This window comes from Pteropus medius, unplaced genomic scaffold (assembly GCF_902729225.1).
Source record: "Pteropus medius unplaced genomic scaffold, Ma_sr-lr_union100, whole genome shotgun sequence".
Taxonomy (NCBI): domain Eukaryota; kingdom Metazoa; phylum Chordata; class Mammalia; order Chiroptera; family Pteropodidae; genus Pteropus; species Pteropus medius.
Window position 1 is genome coordinate 1,898,467 of NW_024349801.1, and position 22,978 is coordinate 1,921,444.

Below are 22,978 nucleotides of genomic sequence, written 5' to 3' on the forward strand. Positions count from 1 at the left end.
GCAGAGCTTAAAATATTGACTATCTGGCCTATCCCAGAAGTTTGTGGGCCCCTGGTCTAGAATGTTCCTTTTGAGGGGGTTGAGGGGTTACACGCAGCCGCCCAGCAGAGGCTCCAGGCACTCAGCTTCCCTGGCTCTCTGGTCGCCTGAGCTGCATCCCCATGGTGGTCAGCTTGGCCTGAAGGCCTACGTGAGTCTCCGCCAGGGTCCCTGGGGAACAGCGATGCCACTCTCATAGGATGGGCTGTCCTGGAGCTCACGGGGAAATGTGTCAGGGAGGACAGAAGAGACAATAGCATGCCCGACCCCCTCAGCTGGATGCCCAGGCCTGTCTTCAGGGTCAGCTACTCACAACTGTCGGGGTTCAACCAAGAGGGGTTGCGGGTCACCTGCGGTGGCCACATGGGCATCCCAGACAGTGGGAGACACCTTGCGCTGTGACACGCACATGTGTGCAGATGCAAGGACTCCTTGCACCTGGAGCATGGCCCCCATGCAGGCCCTGGGCAGACAGCAAGGCACAGGAATATTTTTCCTCTGTGAAGCTTTATTGCATTTTCTTTGGAAACTTGTATCCTCAGGTGACACCTAGACCTGCCTGGGACCTGCCCGGCAGCCTCGGGGAGTTTAAGGGGCCACAAAAGGGTGTGGGTGTAGCCGCAAGGATGGGCAGAGGAGGCCTCCTGCTGTGATCTCATTCCATCAGGCCTCACTCTATTCCCTCTGATTTACGGGGATTTAGCTTAAAGCTGGCTTATGGACCCCTGGCCTTGGTCTTGTGGATAGAACTGCCTGACGAGGTCCTTCTTGTTGATCTTCCCCATCTGGTTCCTCGGGATCTCTTCCACCAGCAGGAGCTCGGAAGGCACAGCGTACGGGGCCAGAACGCCTCTGCAGAGACACGCTTGGCCTGAGTAGCAGGAGATTGCGGGGCCCACACAGCATCCTTCCCGTGGCCCAGAAGCCTGGCCACCTTGTGCCTGTCCCGGAGGGTGCCTTGCTGCAGGACACACTAACACAGAGATGCCCCTCTGCCCACCCAAGGGGAGAAGATGAGCCCCACTTGGGGCCAGGTCTCCCACAGCTGGAGAGAGCTGGTCCTACTCTGTGGCCTGGTCACTACAGCAGCCTTGGACAGATGGACAGAGGAGGAAGTGGTAAGACCTTGGGTGCTGCAGCCACATGGGCTGGCACGGCCGCCCCTCCCCTTCCCTCCCCTGCCCCCCGCCCCACCAGAGTCCAGCACCTAAGCAGCGAGAGAGGCTTGTCTGGTGGTCCAGGAGCCTCCCTGCACTTCCACTCCCATGAGGGGTACCCCATTAGATGATGTGCTCTCCTGTTTTCCTGTGTACGACCCCATCTGGGGTCCCACCCCCATAGGCTCTGCTCTGGAACTCCTCAGGCTGCAGGGCCCGAGTTCTCCCTCCCAAGGCTTCCTCTGGGCAGACAAGAGCTGCCTGCTCCCTGCTCTCTCACAGCAACACCCGGGGCCATGTGCCCCTTTGTAATAAAATAGCAGAAGCACAGGATACTGCCTGGGGTGGCAGCTCCTGAGCTCTGGGACTACTGATAACAATCTTCAGGCCAGGCTAGAATGATTCAGACAGTGGGGTGCAGGACATATGGCCGCAATGTCTGCCCAGAGCCAGCAGGCATGTGTGGCCCTCCAGTCTGCAATTGTGGGGCAGCCTTGGCCACTGAGGATCAGTCATGGTGAGGAGCCAGTGATGGGGGTGGCAGAGAAATCCCAAAACTTACCTTAGCAGCCGGGTGCTTATAAATAAACATGAGCCTAATCGCCCTTGCAGGCTGGGTCCATCTGCCCACAGGCAGAAAGCGTCAGCAGTACTGTGCTGAATGCATTGTTATCTCAGGGCGGCTCCTGCCACAGTCTGCTGCAGGCCAAAGGCTACGGGGGCTCCTACTCCAGGGTGCTCGGGGTGCAGGCTGCTGGTTCATAAGGAGATTGTGCCACCATCTGTAGTCCTGGCAGCTGCAGGAGATGGCTGGCTGCCCATTGGGGCTGGGACGATGTGTGGCTCTGGGTTGGACTTTGCTGGAACAAGTCACCAGGACTGGCCTGGTGACCCTGGTGACTCTGACAGTGCAGCAGGGCAAAACCCTAAGGCCCGACACCCCCACCTGCTCCTGGAACACAGCTGCCTGCGTCCGCCCAGCCTGGCTGCTAAAACTCAGGGTCTCCAGTGGTGTTTGGGTGATACGTTGTGTGGTGTGGCTCTCCCCATGCCCCCTCTTTGCTTTGCTGCGTTAGCGCTGAGCTGGGTGCCAGGGCCCACAGAGGAGAGGGCCCAGGAGAGCGGATTCTTGCGGTGAACACTGCAGGTGAAAAGGTCGTGGAATGTGGAACGCCATTTTCCAGGAACTAAAAGAAAAACCGGTCGATCTAGAATCCTACGTCCAGAGACAGTATCTTTCAAGAATGAAGGTAAAAGTAAGGATGTTTTCAGACATATAGCAGCTGACACAGTTCCTTATTAGCAGACGTGCCCCAGAGGTGGAAGGGTGTCTGCAGGCAGGAGGAAATGCTGCTGACAAGAGTCCAGGAAAAGCCAAGGTAAGAAGAGCAGCAGAGACGGGACACAGATAGTATTTTCCTTATTATTGCATTATCTTTAGGAGATAACCGTTTGAACAAAAGTGAGAGGAATGTAGTGAGGGTGTGTAACAAATATAAAAGTGGACGCATAGCAATAACAGCACATGGGCTATCTGTGCCTGAAGAGACTGAGGTTATGGGAGGGTCACTGGTGCGTCAGAGATGCACATTATAAACCCTAACTTAGCAACCACTGAAAAAGAAACAAAAGCTATAAAAGTTAAAAAATGATCTAAAAGTGCCATGAAGGACATGGGTTTAAAATCTTGGCCTTTGCCATTTCCAAGAACGGTGGTCCCCTGGGAAGGAGACCTTCACTGAGAAACACGGGCTGAGTCTGTGGGCCGGGCCTGCCCTCCTCGAAGGGCTCCAGCTTAGCGACTGAACATGAACTCTCAGAACTGCTTCAAAGCAAAGTGAGATCTCAGACAGGAATCCGGCAAGGCTGAGTTGTTTAAGAGCAAGTTTCCGTGTGAAAAAATGCACATGGACAATAAAGGTATTACCTAGTGCCTTCCACGCTGGTCTCCTGGGAAGAGAGACAGTGGGGCACAGTTGGGACAGGACTTAAGCCACCTCCATTACTCATCGTGGCCTGATCAGATGTCAATGCCAAGAATTCTTCCCGGGTGTGTTAAGTCCCACGTGGCCCATTTCAACTTGGCAGTTTGCGGGGATGGAAGGGTGGCAGGTTGCACACGTCCGAGACCCTGAGCACATGGTGGTACCCAGCTCTGAGGCCGTGCTTACTCCTCGAGACGTGCTGCCTGCACTGGGGCTGCCAGGTCCCCTCTGACTCCTGCTAAGAGCGTACCCCAGGGCAAGAAGACAGCCCTTTACTTAGGGAGCAGAGAAATTGAGGGGGTGGCAAGCATCTTCAGAAATGAAAAAAATGGCAGCAAAAGGGAGAATATTATTAAAAAGAAAAAACCTTTAAAAAGACCGCAAATGGCAGTGAACATGACATATAAAGAAACAGCAGCCTCGCTAAGAAACCAGCAACCAAAGAAAGAGCAGCCCCTCTCCCTTCCCCCATGAACACGGAGGACGAAGATGGTGGCTGGGATCTGGAGCCCATCCTGCCCTTTGAAAGGGAGACCCCTCCTGTCCCTCCAGCCCCTGTGTCAACACCCAAAAACTATCCAATTTGGGGACATAAAGGGCTGGATGCTGGCCTCAGTCTGGGACAGTCCTCATGGAGGCAGATGACAGGCTGGCTTGCTGTTCTACCCAGTCCTGTCCTCCCAGAAGCATCTCCCCAGAGCGCCCCCAAACCCTCTGTACACAGTGCCTGTTGCAGGGTCTTCTCACACCCATGGTACAAGCTACAACCACGAGCGTAGGCCGCTGCAGGGGCTGGGCCAGGAGCCTGGGCTGAACATTAGAGAGTCGGAGAGAGCAGCGTGGGGTGTGAAGGGGCAGGGAGATCGGCCCGGGTGTGCGGGACGCCTGCCCGAGGACGGCCCCGGGGTAACATGAAGCCAAAGCCTGGACCTGAAATGTGCTGGGAGAGCTCTCGGCACAGGACACGGACAAACGTGTGTGTGTGTGTGTGTGTGTGTGTGTGTGTGTGCGCGCGCGCGCGCGTTCGTGTGTGTGTGCATGTGCACACACACATATACGTCCACACACTTTAACAGAGTAATTGTTAACTCAAAGCAGTGTCTCCTTTGTTAAACGGCAGTGCTCCAACAGCGCTTCTGCAAATCCCGGGGGATCTAATTGCCCAGCTGTGCTGCCCCTGATGAAACAAGGATTCCTACTGCTCGTGAAATCATGTTGGACGAGCCAAAAATATCTTCAGCACCAAGGAGAAGGAGACAAGTTGGGGTGGGGTGGGGGGACGTGGGTAGAGGGGATAGGGAGGAGAAAATTCCTGGATTTAAGATACAGAACCCAGGGAAGATTGCTAATTGCCTCCTTCCTGAGCTCACGGGGACACTGCTCCATGGTTCCATCAGGCCCACCTCTGGGGTCTGTCCTGTCCTGTCTGGCCTTTGACAAGGACGGTGGTGGGGTTCAGGTTCAGTCCTGGGACTGACCACTAGGCACTATGGGCACAGGGAAGGGGCCTGTGACCTTGGGACACAGTAACCACTGGGGCCAGGGTAGGTGACAGAAAGGCTTGAGGGAGGGTTTAGGGTTAGGTGAAGGCAAATGAACTAAGATATAGGGTGAGGGACAGGGACTGTGCTGCTGTGCGGGGCCTGGCTCCTCTCAAGGAGAGAGCAGGGAGCTCTGGCCTCTGGCTGGCAGTGATCACCCAAGGGGCATGTGAAAACGCCCCGAGCTCAGTGTCTGTGTTTTAGGGCACAGCCGAGGGACAGGTGCCATGGTTGGGGAGGGAGAGGGCGAGGACGGGAGGGCCCTCTGGGCCGGCCCAGCACCCCAGGGCCACGTAGAATGCTCTGGATCTTGGCTTCAGGTTAACGGGATGTTTCCCTGTCAAGCCTCCTCCTAAAGCCGGCAGAGGACTTACTTGCTCACCACAGACAACCCCGTCCAGGAGCGTGTGTTTCTGCCACCCCAGGACCTTCCACCAAATCTCATAGCTGAGGTGTATGGCTGGGGACGGGGGCTTCTATTTCCCTTTGGGTGTTCATGGCCCTTCTGTGATGGGCATGAATAGGGTTCTACATCTTCTGCCATCATTACAGAGCCTCCTGGAGCACTTCACTGGGGGGTAGCCTCATGGGAGTACCACGTCACCTGACCTTCCAGATGGCCCCTCTGCCCCAGATGACCCCTCTGCCCCAGATGACGGCAAGGCCCAAGACCCCTGCCTGGCCCTCCATCAGACCACGAGACAGCCCACCCCCAACCCATTCATTTCCCTGACCTTGGATGGTCCTCTTTCCCCTGACACCACGAATGCCCCCTGCCCCTGCCTGCCCAGCCCTTACCTGGCCCACTCTTTGAGCTCCTTGTGGGACAGTGAGTGTCCCTCTTGAAGTTTCACCACTGCGGTAACCCGCTGGCCCCATGTCATGTCTGGAACTCCGATCACAGCCACATCTGTGGACAGAACAGCGTGGGGCACCTTAAATGCCACGACGAGCAAGCACTGAAGGCTGAAGATAACCAGAAACGTGCAGGAAATGCCAAGACTCGGAATCCCAGGAGCAAGTCCTGGGGAACAGCCGCCTGGCAGCACTGAGTGCCGGAGGCCTGCTGGGGATGACGAGGGTGGGCTCCCCATGATGTCTCTGCGGGGGTCCAGGGTGGGAACTGCCTGCCCACCGCTCCTGTCCTCCCCTTGCACTGTCCTTGGGGACAGTTGCTAATAAGAGGGCTGAGGATGATTAAAGGTCCAGAACGTTCTGCCCCTCAGGCCTACGGGCTCCCGTGGACAGGCTACCAGGGAGAGCCCCGGTGAAATGGCTGGGTCTGGGTCCACAGGAGCTGCCTCTGCTGTCCTCAGGGTCCCACAGCCTGTGACTCTAGGTTAGGAGGTGGTCTGGGTGGGGACCATGCTTCCTGGACTAGCGCCTGCAGCCACCCGCTCTGGTCCTACCAGGATGCTTGGCCCATGGCCAACCTGAGCATGCAGCTACTTCTGAGCATGGGGATGCCGCCACTCTCTTGCACAGGGGCTAAGTGGCGCAGCCAGACCTGGAACCAGTTGTGGTGTGGGCTGGGCAGACCCTAACTGTGGTGTGTGGAGGGCCCCACTGTGTGGTGTCCACTGCAGGCTGGTCTCTGTTTTGTCTATAATCAAACAGAGAAAAACACATCTGTTCCCAAGAAGGCCGGGTCTGGGCCAAGTACAGCTGCGCTGAAATGGCAGTGCCACAGCCACTTACCCTGGATGCTGGGGTGTCCCAGCAGCAGCCGCTCCACCTCCAGGGCACTGATTTTGTAGCCACCGCTCTTGATGATGTCCACTGACATGCGGCCCCGGATCCAGTAGCTGCCGTCCTTGAACATGACTGTATCACCTGAAGAAAGGGGCTCTGGTCAGCAGGAGGCGAGCTGGGGCTGTAACTCAGCATGTTATGGTCCCTGTGCCCGCAAGGACACGTGTACCTGTGTGGTGAACACTGGGTGTCTGTCTGTGAGTGTTAGCACCACGGGTACGGCAGCCATGTGTGGGGCACTTTTGGGAGAAGGCGGCAAGCACAAAATTCGATGGCTGTGACCCGAATCTGTGATGCCGACACCAGAACGGCCCCCTTTGGTTGCATTCCTATGCAGGTGTGACAGCTGGGGCCTCGTGCTGTCACCGCACAGTGCCCTTCCTGCTGCCTCTCAGGTCCACGGAAACCCAGGAATCGGCTGCCTCCCAATGTCCGCCAGGGGGTTCCAGCCACAACAGGGCCCTGGCGGGGCTGGGCATCACTGCGGCCCCTCCCCGGTGGGGTGCTCCTGGGCCTCACGGGGGTCTCTGACAGGAGGAAAGGGACTCCCTGTTCTCCAGGTGACGGCCTGCTTTTCCACCTCCATTCTCCTGGGTGTCACCCTGGCGGGAGCCCTCCCTAGCTAAAAATCCAGCTGTCCTTTCTCAGAGAGGGTGGCAGAACAGAGGATGACGAGGGCCACGAGGTGTGCACTCCAGCCCAGGGCATCGAGGGTGCAGTGAGGCGGGCCGTTTGAGTGCATACATGTGTGTAAATGTGTGTGGGATGCACGTGTGCGCGTGAGGACGCCCCCGCCCCGCCCTCTGCGAGCAGAGCTGTGCCGTTTCCCTCGTCTGCTCTCACACACCCCGCACTTCACGCTGGGTTATTAGCTGAAATAAATCATAAATATTTCATTATACATCATGCCGTCTGACGCAGGAAGGTGCCATCCATCACCTTGCCACTCCTTGAGACCTGCCGTGGCGTGGGGCGCTCTCCAGTCTATTAAACAAGACGGATGGGTGTGCTCGGACGGGCTGCCGGCTTATTTATAGTGCGGCTGGAAGGCCAGGCTCTAAGAGCACAGGGTGGTGAGTGTGGTGGTTCTCTCTCTCGTGCTGACAGGAAGCTTAGGAAACGAGAGGCTTTGGGGAGACGCAGTGCAGCACCCGCGCAGCCCGACGGTGCAGGCGCGAAGGGACAGGAGTGCGCTGCAGGGACAGGGCGGACACAGCCTGTCCTAAGCCATGAAGCCCACCTCGGCCTTTCTCCCATTCCTGCTGTGTAGCCCTGGCTATGGCCTTGTCCCCTCCACACTGGACAACCGTACGGTCTTCCCCAGTTTCCTGCCCATCAGCTGCCCATCACTTCAACCCAGTCTAGGCTGTCACAGCCGCCTACTGCCCACGGTGAAGCCATGCTGGCGTTTAGGTCCCTCAGATCTCTCCCTGAGCCTGCTCCCACTGGCCTCCGCTTGCCCAGGGACCCAGCAGAGCAACGTGTTGCTGCCTGCCCTAGGCTCTGCCTCTGTCCCTGGTCTTGTTAGGGATGCCGCCCACTGCCCATACCAAGGCTGACGTGGTTTGGGCATCTCTGTTGATGTCATCTGTAGTCTCTCTGAGCTGCTCTCAGCCCTGCTCTGTGTTAATGTAGCTTAAGCCAGGGTGAGAGCCTCTGACCACTGCACCCACACCGGCTCCACCACAGCCCTTGGCCATGACCCCTCGTCCCCCGGGAACACACACTGGCTCCCCGCCTACAATGTTCTAGTTCTCCAGCTGCTGTCTCTCCTTGACTTGGCCCTGCTCAGACATTTCTCTAGCATCTCCAGGTGTCCCTGTCCTGCACACCAGCTCAGCCACCTCAGTGGATGAGACTTCCTTTGGCGCCTGTCTCCTGTTATCAGCCTGATGAAGAGCAGGGAGAACTAGGAGGTCCTCCGAGAAAAGTCAGGCAGCGAAATGGTAAGGATGTGCTGGAGACAGACATACGGAAGTTATATCATGGAGAGGTTTGGGGATTTATGTGCCAAGTAAGGAAAGATGCACTTGGGAGAGCTCCGGTCACTTATTCAAATCATCATCAGAGAAAGACAACACATGATGACAGACAGTCAAGGTCATCCTGGATTACCCAGCGGGCCCCAAATGTGATCATATATGTCCTTAACAGAGGGAGGGAGAGGGAGATGTGACACACAGCAGAGAAGTCCACGTGAGGATGGAAGTGGAAGGTGGAGTGGTCAGCCACAAGCCCAGGAACACCTGGAGGCCCCAAGAGCCGGAAGAGGCAGGAAAGATCCTCCTCCAGAACTTCCAGAGGGGGCGTGGCCCTGCGACACCTGGATTTCAGACTTCTAATTTCCAGAACTGGGAGGGAACAGATTCCTGTTGTTTGAAGCCCCTAGTCAGTGGTCAGTGGATACAGCACACCCAGGACACGCGCATCATGTGTTGCGTCCTGGGGCGGTGAGCTCCGGCAGCATCTGCTGCCTGGCCAGACGCAGAGGCAGAGCAGCCCGGCATTGTGGATCTTGGTCTGGAGGGAAAGAGGCACATGAAGTGGAGGCAAGGGTGGGGCTGAGGCCCATTGTAGAGGGGAGGGGAGGTGTGTGGGCGTGTGTCATGTCTCTTGGGAGCAGGAGTGCGGCTGTGAGGAAGACCCAGGAGAGTGTTGGGGTAGATAACACAGGATGTGCCTGGGTATCCTGTCTTTACCAAGAGCCCCAGAGGCCACAAGAACGTCCAGCACAGGGTAAAGGGACAGTATTGGTGTCTGATAAGCTCCTTCCCCGCTGACTGTGGAAACTGCTGGGCAGTGTGATGACCAGGGCCGATGGTGGCTGCAGCCATGCCCAGGTGGGAGACGGGTGGGTGTGGCAGCAGACAGAGCTAGGGAACTTGGGAGCAGGAAGATAGGGTTGGGGTGGGGGTGTTGCACTGAGGACCTCGGGGAGAGCTGGGCCGGGGACGTGTGTGGGGAGCCAAAGGTGGCTGCTCTGGGGAAAATGGAGCAAGAAAGACCGAAAAGAGTCCTGAGAAAGGCTGTCACGTATGGACCCTTCCAGAAGGCGGGCTGGGTTTCCCAGCCGCTGGGAAGGCTACACAGATGGCCTCACTGCCAGCATCTTCAGGAAGCGCCGGGCACGGACCCCCCACTCCTTGGAGTAGCTGTGGCCAAGGAGTGACACGTGGTGTGAGGCCCAACCAGCCCGGAGCTCCTGAGGGGCCCCAGCTTCCTCACAACCTTCCACGCTGTCTGCTCACCAGGGGGAGCAGAGGCCAGAGGAGGAGGGAACCGACCAGTGGTCAGTGGGGCAAAGGTTCCCTGAGGGGAATATTCGGGAGGGGTCAAGAAGACAGGGGTGGAAATGGCCACTGCTTTCAGAAATGCAGAGGTCCTGGGGCCACAGTCAACAGGAGCTGCTCCTGTGGGATGAAGGGCTGGGAGAGCAGAGGAAAGGACTCTTGAGCTCTGAGGGAGGGAGAGGTGTGGCCGGGCTCCCGGAAAGTGGGAGAGGGCCAGGTTGGGGTGTCCGCCTTCTCTGAGGTGAGTCAGACTGGAGAGAGTGGTGGGACTAGGGGTGAGAATGGAGGGTCTGTGGAACGCAGGGTTCACTGGATGCTACCGTGGAATCATTCTGCTCTCCAGGGGACCCCTGTGCTGCCTGGAGACTCCAAGGTCCCAGTGGAACCATGGAAGGCAGGATGATCAGGTGACACACCTGGGGAGGGGACATGCTCGGAATTGGGAGGTAAGGCCCACATGGCTACTTGATGCCCTGAAAAACAGGGACCCTGAACACCTTTCAAGACCTTGCGCTCCATTTCCTTGGATATGCCTGAAGCAGGTGTTAAACCCTGGCAAAGAGCGTGGTCTCAGCGCTCCAGAGAGGCTCTGACTCACAGGCAGCCTTTCTCTGAAGGTGAAAGTGACATGTTTGCTCCATGGTGCTGACAGAAACAGATTCAGAAAAAAGGGTCCTCAGCCTTCGAGGATGTGGGGGGGATGATGCAGCACAGAAGCCCGCAAGGGTGGGAGCTGCATGTCTACAGAGCAAGCCCCACAGCGACAGCACCAGTATTTACACAGTAAGACTGCTGAGTTCTGCACCTACTCGCTGCACCCGTGGTGCCACCTCCACCCACCCCCATCAGTGGGACGCAGCCATGTGCACAACAGAGGCGGCGAGGTGTGCCTCCCTCGGCTCCCCCTGTGGGCCTGAAAGCACCTGCGTTGGGAGGCATCAGAAATAAAAGAGTTAGAGATCAAAGCACGTCTCCAAACCCCCAAGAGCCCAGGGCCGACAGCGCTAAAACTGTTTAAAAATTAAAAGAACAGCAAGCATGGGATGGCATTTCTGTGACGCTCTGAGGTAGTGAAGTTGTGCTCCCCGCAGCCTCTGTGCAGAGGCCACGCAGTGAGAGAGGGCAGACCCACCCGGATGAAAGCGCCGGCGGCTAGACAGACGGAGCCCCAGCATTCACGCTGGGAAGAACCATTGAAGAGCAGCACCTCTGGATGCATGTGGTGCAATGACAGCACCTGCCAGCCACCTGCAGAGGACCATGCTGGACGCTGGGAGGCCTTGCACGGTTGGTCTCATGGGGAACTCAGCGTTTCCTCTGAGGCTCCCCCACTCCCCTGCCCCGGCCACGTGAGACGCTGCAGGCCCTGAGAGGCTGGGGCGGCCTAGGCCCTCTGGGGGCGGGTGCCCACCACTGCTGGCCTCACCCACCTCACCTTGGAGACTGGCCAGTAGGCCTATGGCCAATGTCTAGACTGCCTCTGGTGGAATGTGGGTTGAGCCTGGTCCGGTGTGAATAAGGGCCCAGCTTATGGGCAGTGGCCCCCAGTATCGGACTGCTCAGGCCTGCTCCACATAACAGGCTGCAGGTCCCTCAGATGAGATCTATTGCATCACCAGAAGTCTTGAGGTGACAGAAATGTTTTTACTACGGGGGCGGTGGTTACGTGGCCCACCACGGGTGATGAGAGTGCACGTGGGGCTGAGCACACACACATGCCGGTGCACACGAGTGCACGTGTAGTGGTAGGACCTGAGTGAGCCTGGGACTTGGCTTTGGTGATGTGCCAATTTCAAAAGATGCTGGCACCTGGGGAAACTAGGGGAAAGTGCCAGGACCTCCCTGCACATTATCTGTCACCTCCTGTGAATCTGTGAGTATTTCAAAATAAAAAGTTTTAAGAAACTGCTGCTTGGTTTATGGAGAAGAAGCTCTCCCCAAACTCTAGGAGAGCATCCTTCTCCCCCGGGTTCACCCCAACATAAGTCACTTGCAGCATCTGCAACACATTATAATTAAGCAATAATTTTTTAAAGAAAGAATTTGTATTAACCAAATTTATGACTGAGAAACAAGTGTTGAAAACAAATGTGGGAAATTGCCTATCAGGATGCTAATTAGATGCCCCATCAGGCTGGGACTATCTTCCTCAGGTGTTAGCGGCTCCACCCTTGCTGGGAACACCTGCTCTGCTCATCCAGCGCCCCACCCCCCGGCCTGTTTGGGGAACCATCAGGCCCTGTGGCTCTGGCATGTTCACAGTGTCGCAGGAGCCAGGGTTTGGCAGGGCTGTGAGGGCGGCTCTTAGGCAGACTCTTCCCTCAGTGAAGTGCTGACACCCCCATGGCCTCCCTGCCCCGGGGGTGCCTGAGTGCATGCAGACTAGGTGGGGTCACGACTCCACCCAGCAACTGCACTGGAGGTACCTATAGGGTTCCGCTGAGCAACACTGAGGGCAGACCCCGGGGGCCATGCGGCCCTCCGGGAAGGAAGTCAGTGCCAGTTCCGTATCCTTCTTGAGGTGCCAGGCCTCTGAGTCAGAGAACACGGTAGCCACCTGTCAGTAAGGGCCATGCCTGAATTCCTATGGCAGCCAGATGGAGTGACTACTTTCCATGAAAGCCAGCTGACAGGAGGTCAGCCTAGCCCTATACCTGCCTCAGGAAGGTTCTGGGGATGCCTGGGGCTCGGCTGGCCTTGCGGGTGGTGGTGCTGTGTCTGGAGTGTGTGCACGTGTACAGTGGGCCCTGACGGACGGTCAGGAAGTTGCATGCCTGCCCTGAATGCAGCCATCACCACATAGCTCCTGCTGTCCCACATCGGAATCCTCGTCCCCCTGGCTGCTTTGGAATTCCTTTCCAACCACAGAGGAGGCATCCTGAGGCCCACAGAAGAAATCCCAAGTCCCTCATGCACCCACTGGGCCCTGTGGGCCCCTGGCCTTTCACGATACTGAGGGGAGACCCTAGGGCAGAATTCTCCAGCGCACCATCTTCCTCCAGCTCTGCACCAATGCCATGTCCCTTCCTGCTTTGCACACATAGTTCCCTCTGGCAACCTGTGCCCCTACCTCCCCCTGGCTGCTGCCTTCTCTCGGAGAGGCCTCCGGACACCACCATCTGAAGGGGCCCTCTCTCTGCATGCTTTGGGGTTTCTGACATCTGGGAGTCGCTGATTGAGCGTTAACGAAGATGAGAACTCTTCTTATGTCCTTCCAGCAATTTCGTCCTTCCAAGCTCCAGCACCATTGTCAGGGCCTGGTACATAAAAGCCAAACAGTCTCAACAGAGTGACAGACAAGCTGCCCCCTCGGGGAGGGTTGTGTGGCAATGGGGAGCTTCAGATACAACTCACAAACAATTTAACAACTTTCACTTTTTGTAACGGCATTATTTATCAAAATGCATTGATTCTGGAATCAGTCTCCTGTTAATGAGCATCCTGCCCCCTGGCTTTGAGGCCCACCCACAATCAGGGAGCTTTGCTCTGACAGACATAATGTCACGATCAATACAGTCATACTTCACAGAGCTCAGGCACATGGGTCTGCAGCAGAATTTATGCACCATTCTCCAATCCAGTGCTAGTTCATGTTTCAGCCTCAAACTGTAATTGAAAATAAATCTGGATGGATGGGTGAGTGTGAGTGGCAGGCCTGGCCCTGCACATGTGAGATCCTTGGATGAAGCGCTCTTGGCTGGTGAGGATCCTGACCCTGGAGCAACACAGGAATAGCACTGTCCCTGTTCCGCTAAGGATCCTGAGCTATTGATGGAGCGACATTGGGCACCTCACATGCTCCGTCTCTGGCTGCATAAAAGGCTGGGGGAGGTGAGTGAGGAAACAAGGTGGATGAGGCCCAGACACTCTTACAGTAGCCAGGGAGCATCTTATACTTGGGCTCCTGATCCTCGAAGAAACTAGGGGAGGCTGAGACCACTGCTGTCAATGCTCCCCTGGGTGCTCGTGAAACACCAGGAATAACATGGCTGTGGCCAGCAGCACACATAGAAGCTAGAAACCAATAGAGATGATTTCTAACCCAGAATTCTATACCCAGCCCAACCAGAAGGACGACTCTGCCAGACATAAGTCCACTCTCAGGAGGCTTCTGAGGGGTGTAAGCCCCAAACTGAGAAGTGGAAGAGGATCGAGGAAGCCATGGGTGCAGGAACAAGAGGGTCTATCCTGGAGGGAGGGATGGACTGTGCATGGGTGACGGTGGGAGCTGTGCACTGATGCGGAGGTGACCAGCCCAGCCTGGGCGGCGAGGCGCTGTGGGGTGGGGCGGGGCTTCTTCCAAAGAGGGAGGGAGGCTGTGTGTGCTACACCGTGGAGCTGGTCTGGGGCGGGGGTGTAAGAGATGGACAGACAAGCCCTTTCCAACTTGGGGAAACAAGAGCCACGGTTCCCACACGGCTTAGCTCTGAATGGTGCATATGTGACCTCACGATGCAGGCACTGCACACGAACTGCTGATGACAGAGCGCTGCGGGGAGGACAGGGTTGGCAGTTTCAGCAGTCATCCAGGATATGGGGATCAATGTCAAAGAAACAGCTAACAAGTATGTGGGGCGGGGGCTGGTTATTGTTCCTAAATTGGTGAAACCAATGGCGTCTTTGAGCCGTGGATGTACAGCTTCGATAAAAAACAAAACCTTAAAAACACCCTCTGCCCAAAGATCTGAGACCAACCAGTACAGGGGGATAAAAAAAAAAAAGGCTAAGGGAACAACACAGAGGCCCAGGAGCGGCTGTGTGCAGCAGAGTTTGATACACGACAGAGGATATGGAGTTTGCACAGGGCAACACATGCCGTGACACTGCTGTGTCACTCCACTCAAAAGCCAGTTCCAGGTGGATCAGAGACTTACATTCGTGAGAGCAAAGCCTGGCAAGTTTCAGGAGGAAATATAGGAGAATATCTTTATGACCACTGAGAACAAAGGATTTTTAAGCAACCTAAAAAAAAAACCAAAGCACACACAAAGGAGACGGCTGCCAGACAGGACTATACCACAACAAAAGCTCCTGCACACAAAAGGTGTCACCGACAAAGGAGACTGCGCCACGGCAGAGCTCAGCCATGTGCAGCAGGGGAAACCCCAGGACAGCTGCAGATTAAATGGCCGACAACATCAAGTGTCCTTGGAGGGACCCCGTCCTCGGACGCAGGCTTCACAGTGACCCTGCTTTCCAGTGAGAAGTGAGGCTCATGTGCGAATTGGTCATTCTTGGATAGCCAGATGTGAAGGTTGTTGACAATCTGCAGTTACATGTGCTATCGCGAACTCACCAATGTGAGCCACTGGGGTCCCTGCATTTCAACACTTTGCCTAACTCCTGACTATGATTTATTTATTGGTCAAAATGAAAGTATTCCTTGTTGGAGAAATGCATCAGAGCTCAGAGCAGCTATGAGCAAGTCGCCTGGGCAAGACATGAGTGGAGCAAACGCTACTCCTGAATGCTCTTCTGAGGCCTTCTTCACATGAGAAGGTTTAAACTTCAGTGTAAAATTTAAAAAACAATTTATACTCATCTGCGTTTATACAAGTAACAAAGCTTATTGAGGAAGCTTATGGAAGAGAAAGAAAAACAAGGGAAGAAATGAAAATCATGTGGCGATAAGAGTCAGCGTTCTGTGCCTGGAATACACAAACCCAAACATGCACATATACACATGTATATGACATATGTCAGCAGGGTTCCTTCGTGTCATTATTCTTCAAAACGTGGTTTCTAAGGCCTCACAATACTCCACTGTTTGGATGGATCACACCACACATACCATCCCCTTCGGCTGAGCAAGTGATTCCAGTTTTTCACTTTATAAATAATTCTGCAACAGGCATCTTTACCCATCCATCTTTGACCACCTCTGATTATTTTCTTTGCATAGATTCCTAGAAACACTGTTGACACACAATTCCACCTGTATATGGGAAGCGGTGTGGCCTCACAGCATTGACACTGTCGGCTTTCAGAGAATCTTTGCCAATCTGGTCAGAGTCAATCTTTGCACGTTTATCTCTTTTAACACTAGGAAGCAACACATTTTCCTTATTTTTATGGCCAATTGCATTTTTCTTTTGAGATCTGCCTGTCATCTTTGCTCATCGTTCCTGTTGGGGTTGACTGGGCTCCCTGCGTCATTCCTTGGGCTGCATAGTGAGCCCTCAAGGTACCACTACAGTGACACCTTAGAGCAGCAGTCTCCAATCTTTTTGGCACTGGGGACCAGGGTGCCTATGAGAATTTAATGCCTGATGATCTGAAGTGGAGCTGAGGCGGTGATGCCAGCGCTGGGGAGCGGCTGCAAATACAGATGAAGCTTTTGCTCACTCCCCCGCCACTCACCTCCTGCTGTGCAACCCGGTTCCTAACAGGCCACAGACCAGTACTGGTTCCCCACCCAGGGGTTGGGGACCCTTGCCTTAGAGAATATCCGTGCTCCATCAAGGCTGCAAATCTCAGACTCTCTCTTCTGTTGTTCTACTGGCAAGTTGTTTTCTTAAACAAATAGCTTTTAATGTTTGTCTCTGACAATAACATCACATGCTCACTGTAGAAGAAAAAGGGAGGAGACACCACCAGACACCCCAATAATGTTCTGGTGACTTTCCTACAGTTCTTTCTCCCAGTTACTTAAATAACCTTCTACACATGTATTTATCTATAATTAGTTTACTATTTACTATGTCACTTCTCAACATTAAACAGTATATGATGTATATTCTTTAAAATAAGTCAGAGATGCTATTTTTGTTTCCTCATGTTCAGTCATCAGTCTCTTTAAAATGACAAAACTGCTCAGGGTAAAGCATCAAGAGGGCAGTAGGACCTGCAGTGTTTGCCCAGCTCTGTTCCCACGTCCTTATCTGTGTCCCGTGTCCCCACGTCTGTCCTGCATTCTCATCTCCGTGTCCCCATCTCCACCCTGCGTCCTCATTTCTGTGTCCTCATCTTTGTGTCCTCAGCTCCATCCTATGTCCTCAGCTCTGACAGCAGGTTCAGTGTAAAGCCTTGAGGATGCCCGTTCCCCTGCCCTGGGCCGGCGCTGAATCCTGTGTGTGTGTTGACCAGGTTCTTTAGAGGGTGTGGCGGTGCTCAGGTGGAATGCAAAGAGTCAGGAGAAATCACTGTGGCTGTCAGGGGAGTTTCTGGGGAGAGACCTCTGATTCCCTCCCTGAGAGGCAGCCCCAAGCCCTGGGGGCTTGCAAGGAGCTTCCTGCATGTTCTCCCTGGCAGAACTGGGCTGCAGGGAAGGATGCAGGCACTCACAGGGCAGGGAGGGCTGGAGTGGATGGAATTGAAGCAGCCAGCCTATCTCCTGTCATCTAGACACAAAGGAGGCCACTGAGGAGGAGCTGGCCGGACACAGCCCTCCTCCAGCTCCTGCCAGAATTCGTGTGGCAGGAGGGGCTGGCCAGTGAAAGGGTTAAGTTTAATTTATCCTGATTTCTATTTAATATCATGCTCTCCCCGTAGGAGCCGGCAGCTGTGAGCTGATTGCGCGCTCTCATTATGCAGTCTGTATCGCTAATGGCCTGTGACAAAGGCATGCGGCTTCCAGGCCTTACCCCCGAGAGCCAATTAAACACACATACTCCCTTCCTGTTTGCAGCGCATTACAATGAAATTAAACTGAATTTCAAAATCATTTTCTCCTAAAGACATCTCTTTACAATAATTAATGCATACTATTCCCTTTCAACTGAAATATTCATCAGGAGTGGTGACTGAAATGTTTTAACGCTGACTGCCCCACATTTTGCATTGCTGCCGCCCCAGTGCTCAGTGAGCCCTGCTATCAGCAAAATCCACAGGGTTTTGGTTCCTGTGCTTTAAAAAAAAATCTGCAGCTTTTTATCTGAATTTTAAAATAAAAGAAGATGGCTACAAAGCGAGTCAAGGTTTCCAAACAGGGGACTGTTCGAAGGGCTGCAGGAGGGACGCACAAAAAACATGATTAGCTCAAAAGTAATATTTCCTAAATTTTGCATCTGATGGACAATAATAGAGGTTTGTTTCCACCAAACTGACCTGTTAATGTGGATGTTTACAGAGGGTAAGGGGTGTGTGTGTATTAATATGCTGACCACATCTTGTGACTGGTAGAAACAGGAGGGTCCAAAATAGGTGATCTGGGCTCCTGGGTCCCCAACCACTAGGCCCTCTGCTGACCCACTCCCCAGATTTGGCTGCCAGGGTTCCTGGGGCACTGGCCTGTTTTGGAGGTTGGCAAATGTCCACTCTGCAAACTCGTTGGAACTCTCCACACACCGGCTCTCTCTGCCCAGTGTGGAGGGACCAGGGGGACAGGACGGTTTCAATCACAGCTGCCGGGAAATATACTTCAGAGGGCATGTGACAAAGCCATGGATGGCTATGGGACTACAGGGTGGATACGGGACTGGCCAAGATCAGCAAGTCCAGCCCCAAGTGCCATCTGCATGGGGGCAGATAGGGGACCACCTGACACCCCTCAGGAGGACTCTTCATCTGCCCCTTCACCCTCAATGGGCGCCTCACCTCAGTCCCATGATGGTAGCAGATTAGAGAGTGAACATGAAATCTGCCCCCTGCAGGTCCATCTGGACCTGAGCCTGGTGAGATAACACATGTGCCAGAGTCAGCCACAGGGTCACCAGGCTAAGGGCCAGGGCCACAGCCATCTGACACGCCCTCTCTCCCCATCAGATGCGCATATGCCATCTTGACAACGCCCACCAGCAGTGTTCTGTCCCATCCGCAGGTGCCCTCCTTTCTCCTGAGCCCTGCTCCCCACAGAAGAGCAGGCATTATGGCGCATTTCTGATTATGGCACCCACATATGATAACGTGAAAATAGGCCTTTCTTTTTAGAAAATATTGCCTTAAGATTATTATAAAATAATGCTCATTCAGCACAAAAGTTTTAGAAATATAGATAGGCAAAAAGAAAAGGAGGCAGCACACAGAATCCCACCACTTAGATATCAGGAACTGCTGTTCTGGTGCATGTTCTAGATAAGCACGCACATCAGTGAGTCAGTGCAGCTGCAAACCTAAGCATTCTCACTATTTGCCGTGTTGTTCACTTCGACAGGACCGCTGGGCCCCAGGAAGTGAGGAGGATGGGGGACAAGGGGGCAGGAGGCTCCTCAGAGCAGGCTCTGGGTGTGTGTCCCAGGTGAGAGGATGCCGGTGTGGGGGGCCCCACCAGCACATTCCAGCAGTGCTGCCTCATTCCGCCCAGGCGCTGGGCCCTGGGCTTTGATCACAGGTTTACAATTGCCCACTCAGGCAGGTGACACAAAGAGTGCAGACTTTAGCACAGAGAATAATGGAAATGAATGACCCAAACCACAAACAAACCACATTCTATCAAAATGACTTTGATGCAGAATGGGGGAGGGGAATATTTACAAAGCAGGGTACATGGGAGGGGGTGAGGAGGGTCTCTGATGTAGAATACAGTTGTGACTGGGAAGCGGGGAGTCCTGACCCAGGCAGAGGCTGCTGGGCCAGGGGACAGGGTGGGAGACTTGCTGCAAGGCCTGGGGCGGGTGGGGGGCGGCGCTGCTGGCCCTCCTGAGGGTTGTGGCCTCAGGAGCTTCCTTCTAGAGGCTGGCAGGGGGCTGGTATGCTGGGTGGGGGCACAGGTGCAAAGACTGAGACACAAAGTCTACCCACCTGCCCTTCACAGAAGATTCCAGGGATGTCCAGGCATGGTGACAACTCAAGGTGGTCTAGTCACACTCCCCATTCCCTTTGGGTCCCCCATCCTCCAGCCCCCTCCCCCTCCAGACCCCCTTACCTGTTTTAAACCAGCCGTCTGAGGTAAACGCTTTCTTTGTTTCTTCTGGTTTGTCCCAGTATTCCCGGAACACAGAGGGTCCCCTGACCAAGAGCTCCCCTTCCTTCTCCTTGAACCCTGGGGTTACCTGAGGTATGGGAGAAAAGCATGCACGTCAGAGCAACACCTCTCAGGATGGGGTCTCCACCTGCCTTCCCTGTGCCCATGGCCGACATGAGGACTATGCATTCTTCTGAAATTAAACACTTAGCTGGAAATGACTGAGAAACAAAGCTTTCAGTGCAGGAACTCAATTATGACGGCACCGAGCTGCTCCCTGAGCTTGCCTTGCCCCGGGTGGGGCTGTGGATCATCTCTTCATCCTATAACAAACAGCCCCATCCTATAGATTTGAAGATGTGAGTAAGTGGCCAGGTCTCAGTGCTCAGGCCTGGCTGGATTAAGCTGTCTGTCCACTTCTAAAAGCCATGTTCCCCATGAAATCCCATCTCCAGGGCATTTCTTGGACAAACCACGGAACCCAGGAGAAGCAGGCGGCTAGCTGTCTGCCTGTGGCTACTGGAAGAGTCCGAGTTGGCAGCTCTCGCCGTAGAGCCCTCTGAAGGTGGTTACTTTGCTTGGTGAGAATGAAGCTGGCAGAGGAGCCAACTGAGAGAAGGGGGCTCCAGGAGGAAGACTTAGGTGCCAGGAGAAAGCAGCACCAGAATTCCCGTGGTCATGGGAGGCAGGGAATCTCAGTGTTTCTCCAGTGTGACCACAATGAAGGGCAGGAGGAAGACTTGGTTTTATAAGCAACTGAGCAGGCACTTCTGCGGTGCCATGAAAAGCATATGCAGAGGAGGCAACAACTCACCAGTCAGGAAGTCCCTGTGGGGTCAAAGGTGCATTCCTCTGGCAAGCCACCGCTGGCTTAGTTGGAGAATTCAATACTCCTCACTTAGTAATAGAGCTAGAAGTCAGAAAACCAGCGAGAATGTGGAAGACCTGAGCAACACCATTAGCTATGGCGCCTAATTGACATTTACACTCCAACCCAAACCAGCAGAACTTTCACCAAGCACGACCACACATTCCGGGCCGTAAAACACACCTTAACACATTTTAAAAAGCTGAAATCATATCAAGCATGTTTTATGACTATAGTGGAATTAAGCTAGAAATAAATAACAGAAAAATCTCCAAACACTTGGAAAATAAACACCACACTTATAAACGATCCATGAGTCAAGGAGGAAGTCATAAGGGAAATAAGAAAACTCCAAACTACTTTGAACTGAATGAAAATGAAAATGCAACATATCAACATTGGGAGTGTATAGCTAAAGCAATGCTTAGAAGGAAATTTATATCATTAAATGCATGTATTAGAAAAGAGAAAGAGTCTCAAATTGATAACCTAACATTTCGCCTTAAGAAACTGAAAACGAGAAAAAAGCAAGCAGAATAAAAAAATGAAGGTAAGAACAGAAACCAATAAAGATTAAAAATAGAAAAGCAAGAGGAAATTCAATGAATCCAAAAGCTAGTTCTTTGAAGAAAGATCAATAAAACAGATAAACTTCTAGCAAGAATAACAAAGAAAAAAGAAATAGGAGACACAAATGATCAGTATAAGGAATGAGAAGGATGTCATTTTAGACTCTGCAGATAGTAAAAGTTTTAACAAGGGAATTCTATGAAAAACTATATGTACATAAATTCAGCAACTTAAATAGACCAGTTCCTCAAAAATCACTACGTACAAAACTCACCCAAGATGCAATAGATGACCCAAATAGTCCAATAACTATTAAAGAAGTTGAATTCATAAATTCTTCCCAAAAATACCCCGTCTAGACCTAGATGGTTTCATTGGTAAATTCTATCAAACACTAAAAAAAACACATAACTCCAATTACATACAACTGCTTCCAGAAAATGGAAGAGGGAACACTTCCCAAATTATTTGATGACGCCACCACTACCCTTATACCCAAACCAGTCGAAAAATAACAAGGAAAAGAAACACAGACCCAAATCCTTCATGAACATAGATGTAAAAATCCTCAACAAAATGTTAGCAAATCAAATCCAGCACTATATAAAACAAATGATATACTATATCTAAGTGGAGTTTGTCCTGGGAATGCAAGGCTAATTCAATATTAGAAAATCAACCACAATCCCATATTAGCAGCCTAATGAAGAAAAATCAATTGATGCAGAAAAAGGCACTGAAAAACATTCAATTCAATTCATGATAAAAACTCTCAGCATATCATAAATAGCATGGAATCTACAAAAAGCCTATAGCTAATGTCATGCTTAATAGTGAAAGACCAAATATTTTCTCCATAAGATCGGAATCCAGACAAGAATAACCACACTTCTATTTGACATCATACTGGAAATGCTAGTCTGGGCAATAAGGCAAGGAAAAGAAATAAAAGGCATACGGATTGGAAAGGAAGAAATAAAACTGTTCCTATTTGCAGAAAACATGATTGCATATCATTGGTCCTCAACCTTTTTGGCACCAGGGACTGGTGCTCCTATGAGAACCTAATGCCGATGACCTGAGGTGGAGCTGAGGCGGTGACGCTGGCTCTGGGGAACGGCTGCAAATACAGATGAAGCTTCACCTGCTTGCCCGCCACTTACCTCCTGCTATGTGGCCCGGTTCCTAGTAGACCACAGACCAGTCCATGGTGTGAGGGTTGGGGACCCCTAGTATATGTAGAAAATCTCAATAAATCTACAAAAAGTTCCTAAAACTAAAAAGAGAATTTAGTAAGGTTACTAAAGGATATGAAGCCAAAACACTAAAATCATTGTATTTCTGTACATTAGCAACGAACAACTAGAAACAAAAAACTCTATACCTACAATAGTTGAAAAAGAGGAGGCAGAGGAGGAGGAGGAATAGGAGAAAAGAAAACAGGAAAGACTTAGGTATAAATCTAACAGAACATGTATTGGATCTATACGCTGAAAACCACACACACACACACACACACGTGCACGTGCATGCAAAGCAGACCTAAATAAATGGAGAGATGTACTTTTCCTCGAATTTATATATTTCATGAAATTTTGATCAAGATTCCAAAAGTTGTTGTTGTTGTTTTTTAATAGATACAAACTATTTCTAAAATTGGTATGGGCAGGGAAAAGAACTAGAATAGCCCAAACAACTTTGATTAAGAAGAGTAAAGTTGGTTTAATAACACTACGATGTAGAAACTTAATATAAAGTTACAGCAATTAAGACTGTGGTATTAGCAGGGGAACAGGCACATAGATCAATGGAAGAGAACATATAACCTATAAAGAGCTGCTCAAATATGTACAATTGATTTGACAGAGCTGTAAATGCAACTCAATGAAGACAATCTTTTCAATAAACAGTATTTGAATAACTGGATATCCACAA

General features: G+C 52.6%; 1 protein-coding gene across 5 annotated transcripts in view; it reads right to left on the minus strand.

Moving 5' to 3' along the window:
• Positions 1 to 527: 527 nt before the first annotated feature.
• The window catches only part of ACSF3 (acyl-CoA synthetase family member 3), a 59,760-nt gene continuing 37,309 nt past the window's right edge, over positions 528 to 22,978 (minus strand). For all 5 annotated transcript variants that reach the window (XM_039888645.1, XM_039888647.1, XM_039888643.1 and 2 more), the window contains 4 exons: positions 19,567 to 19,693; positions 6,421 to 6,555; positions 5,521 to 5,632; positions 528 to 891 (listed from right to left, as the gene is read on the minus strand). In XM_039888645.1, the coding sequence (XP_039744579.1) occupies positions 744 to 891; positions 5,521 to 5,632; positions 6,421 to 6,555; positions 19,567 to 19,693 (522 nt within the window). In that variant the 3' untranslated portion in view covers positions 528 to 743. The remainder of the gene's footprint in view (positions 892 to 5,520; positions 5,633 to 6,420; positions 6,556 to 19,566; positions 19,694 to 22,978) is intronic.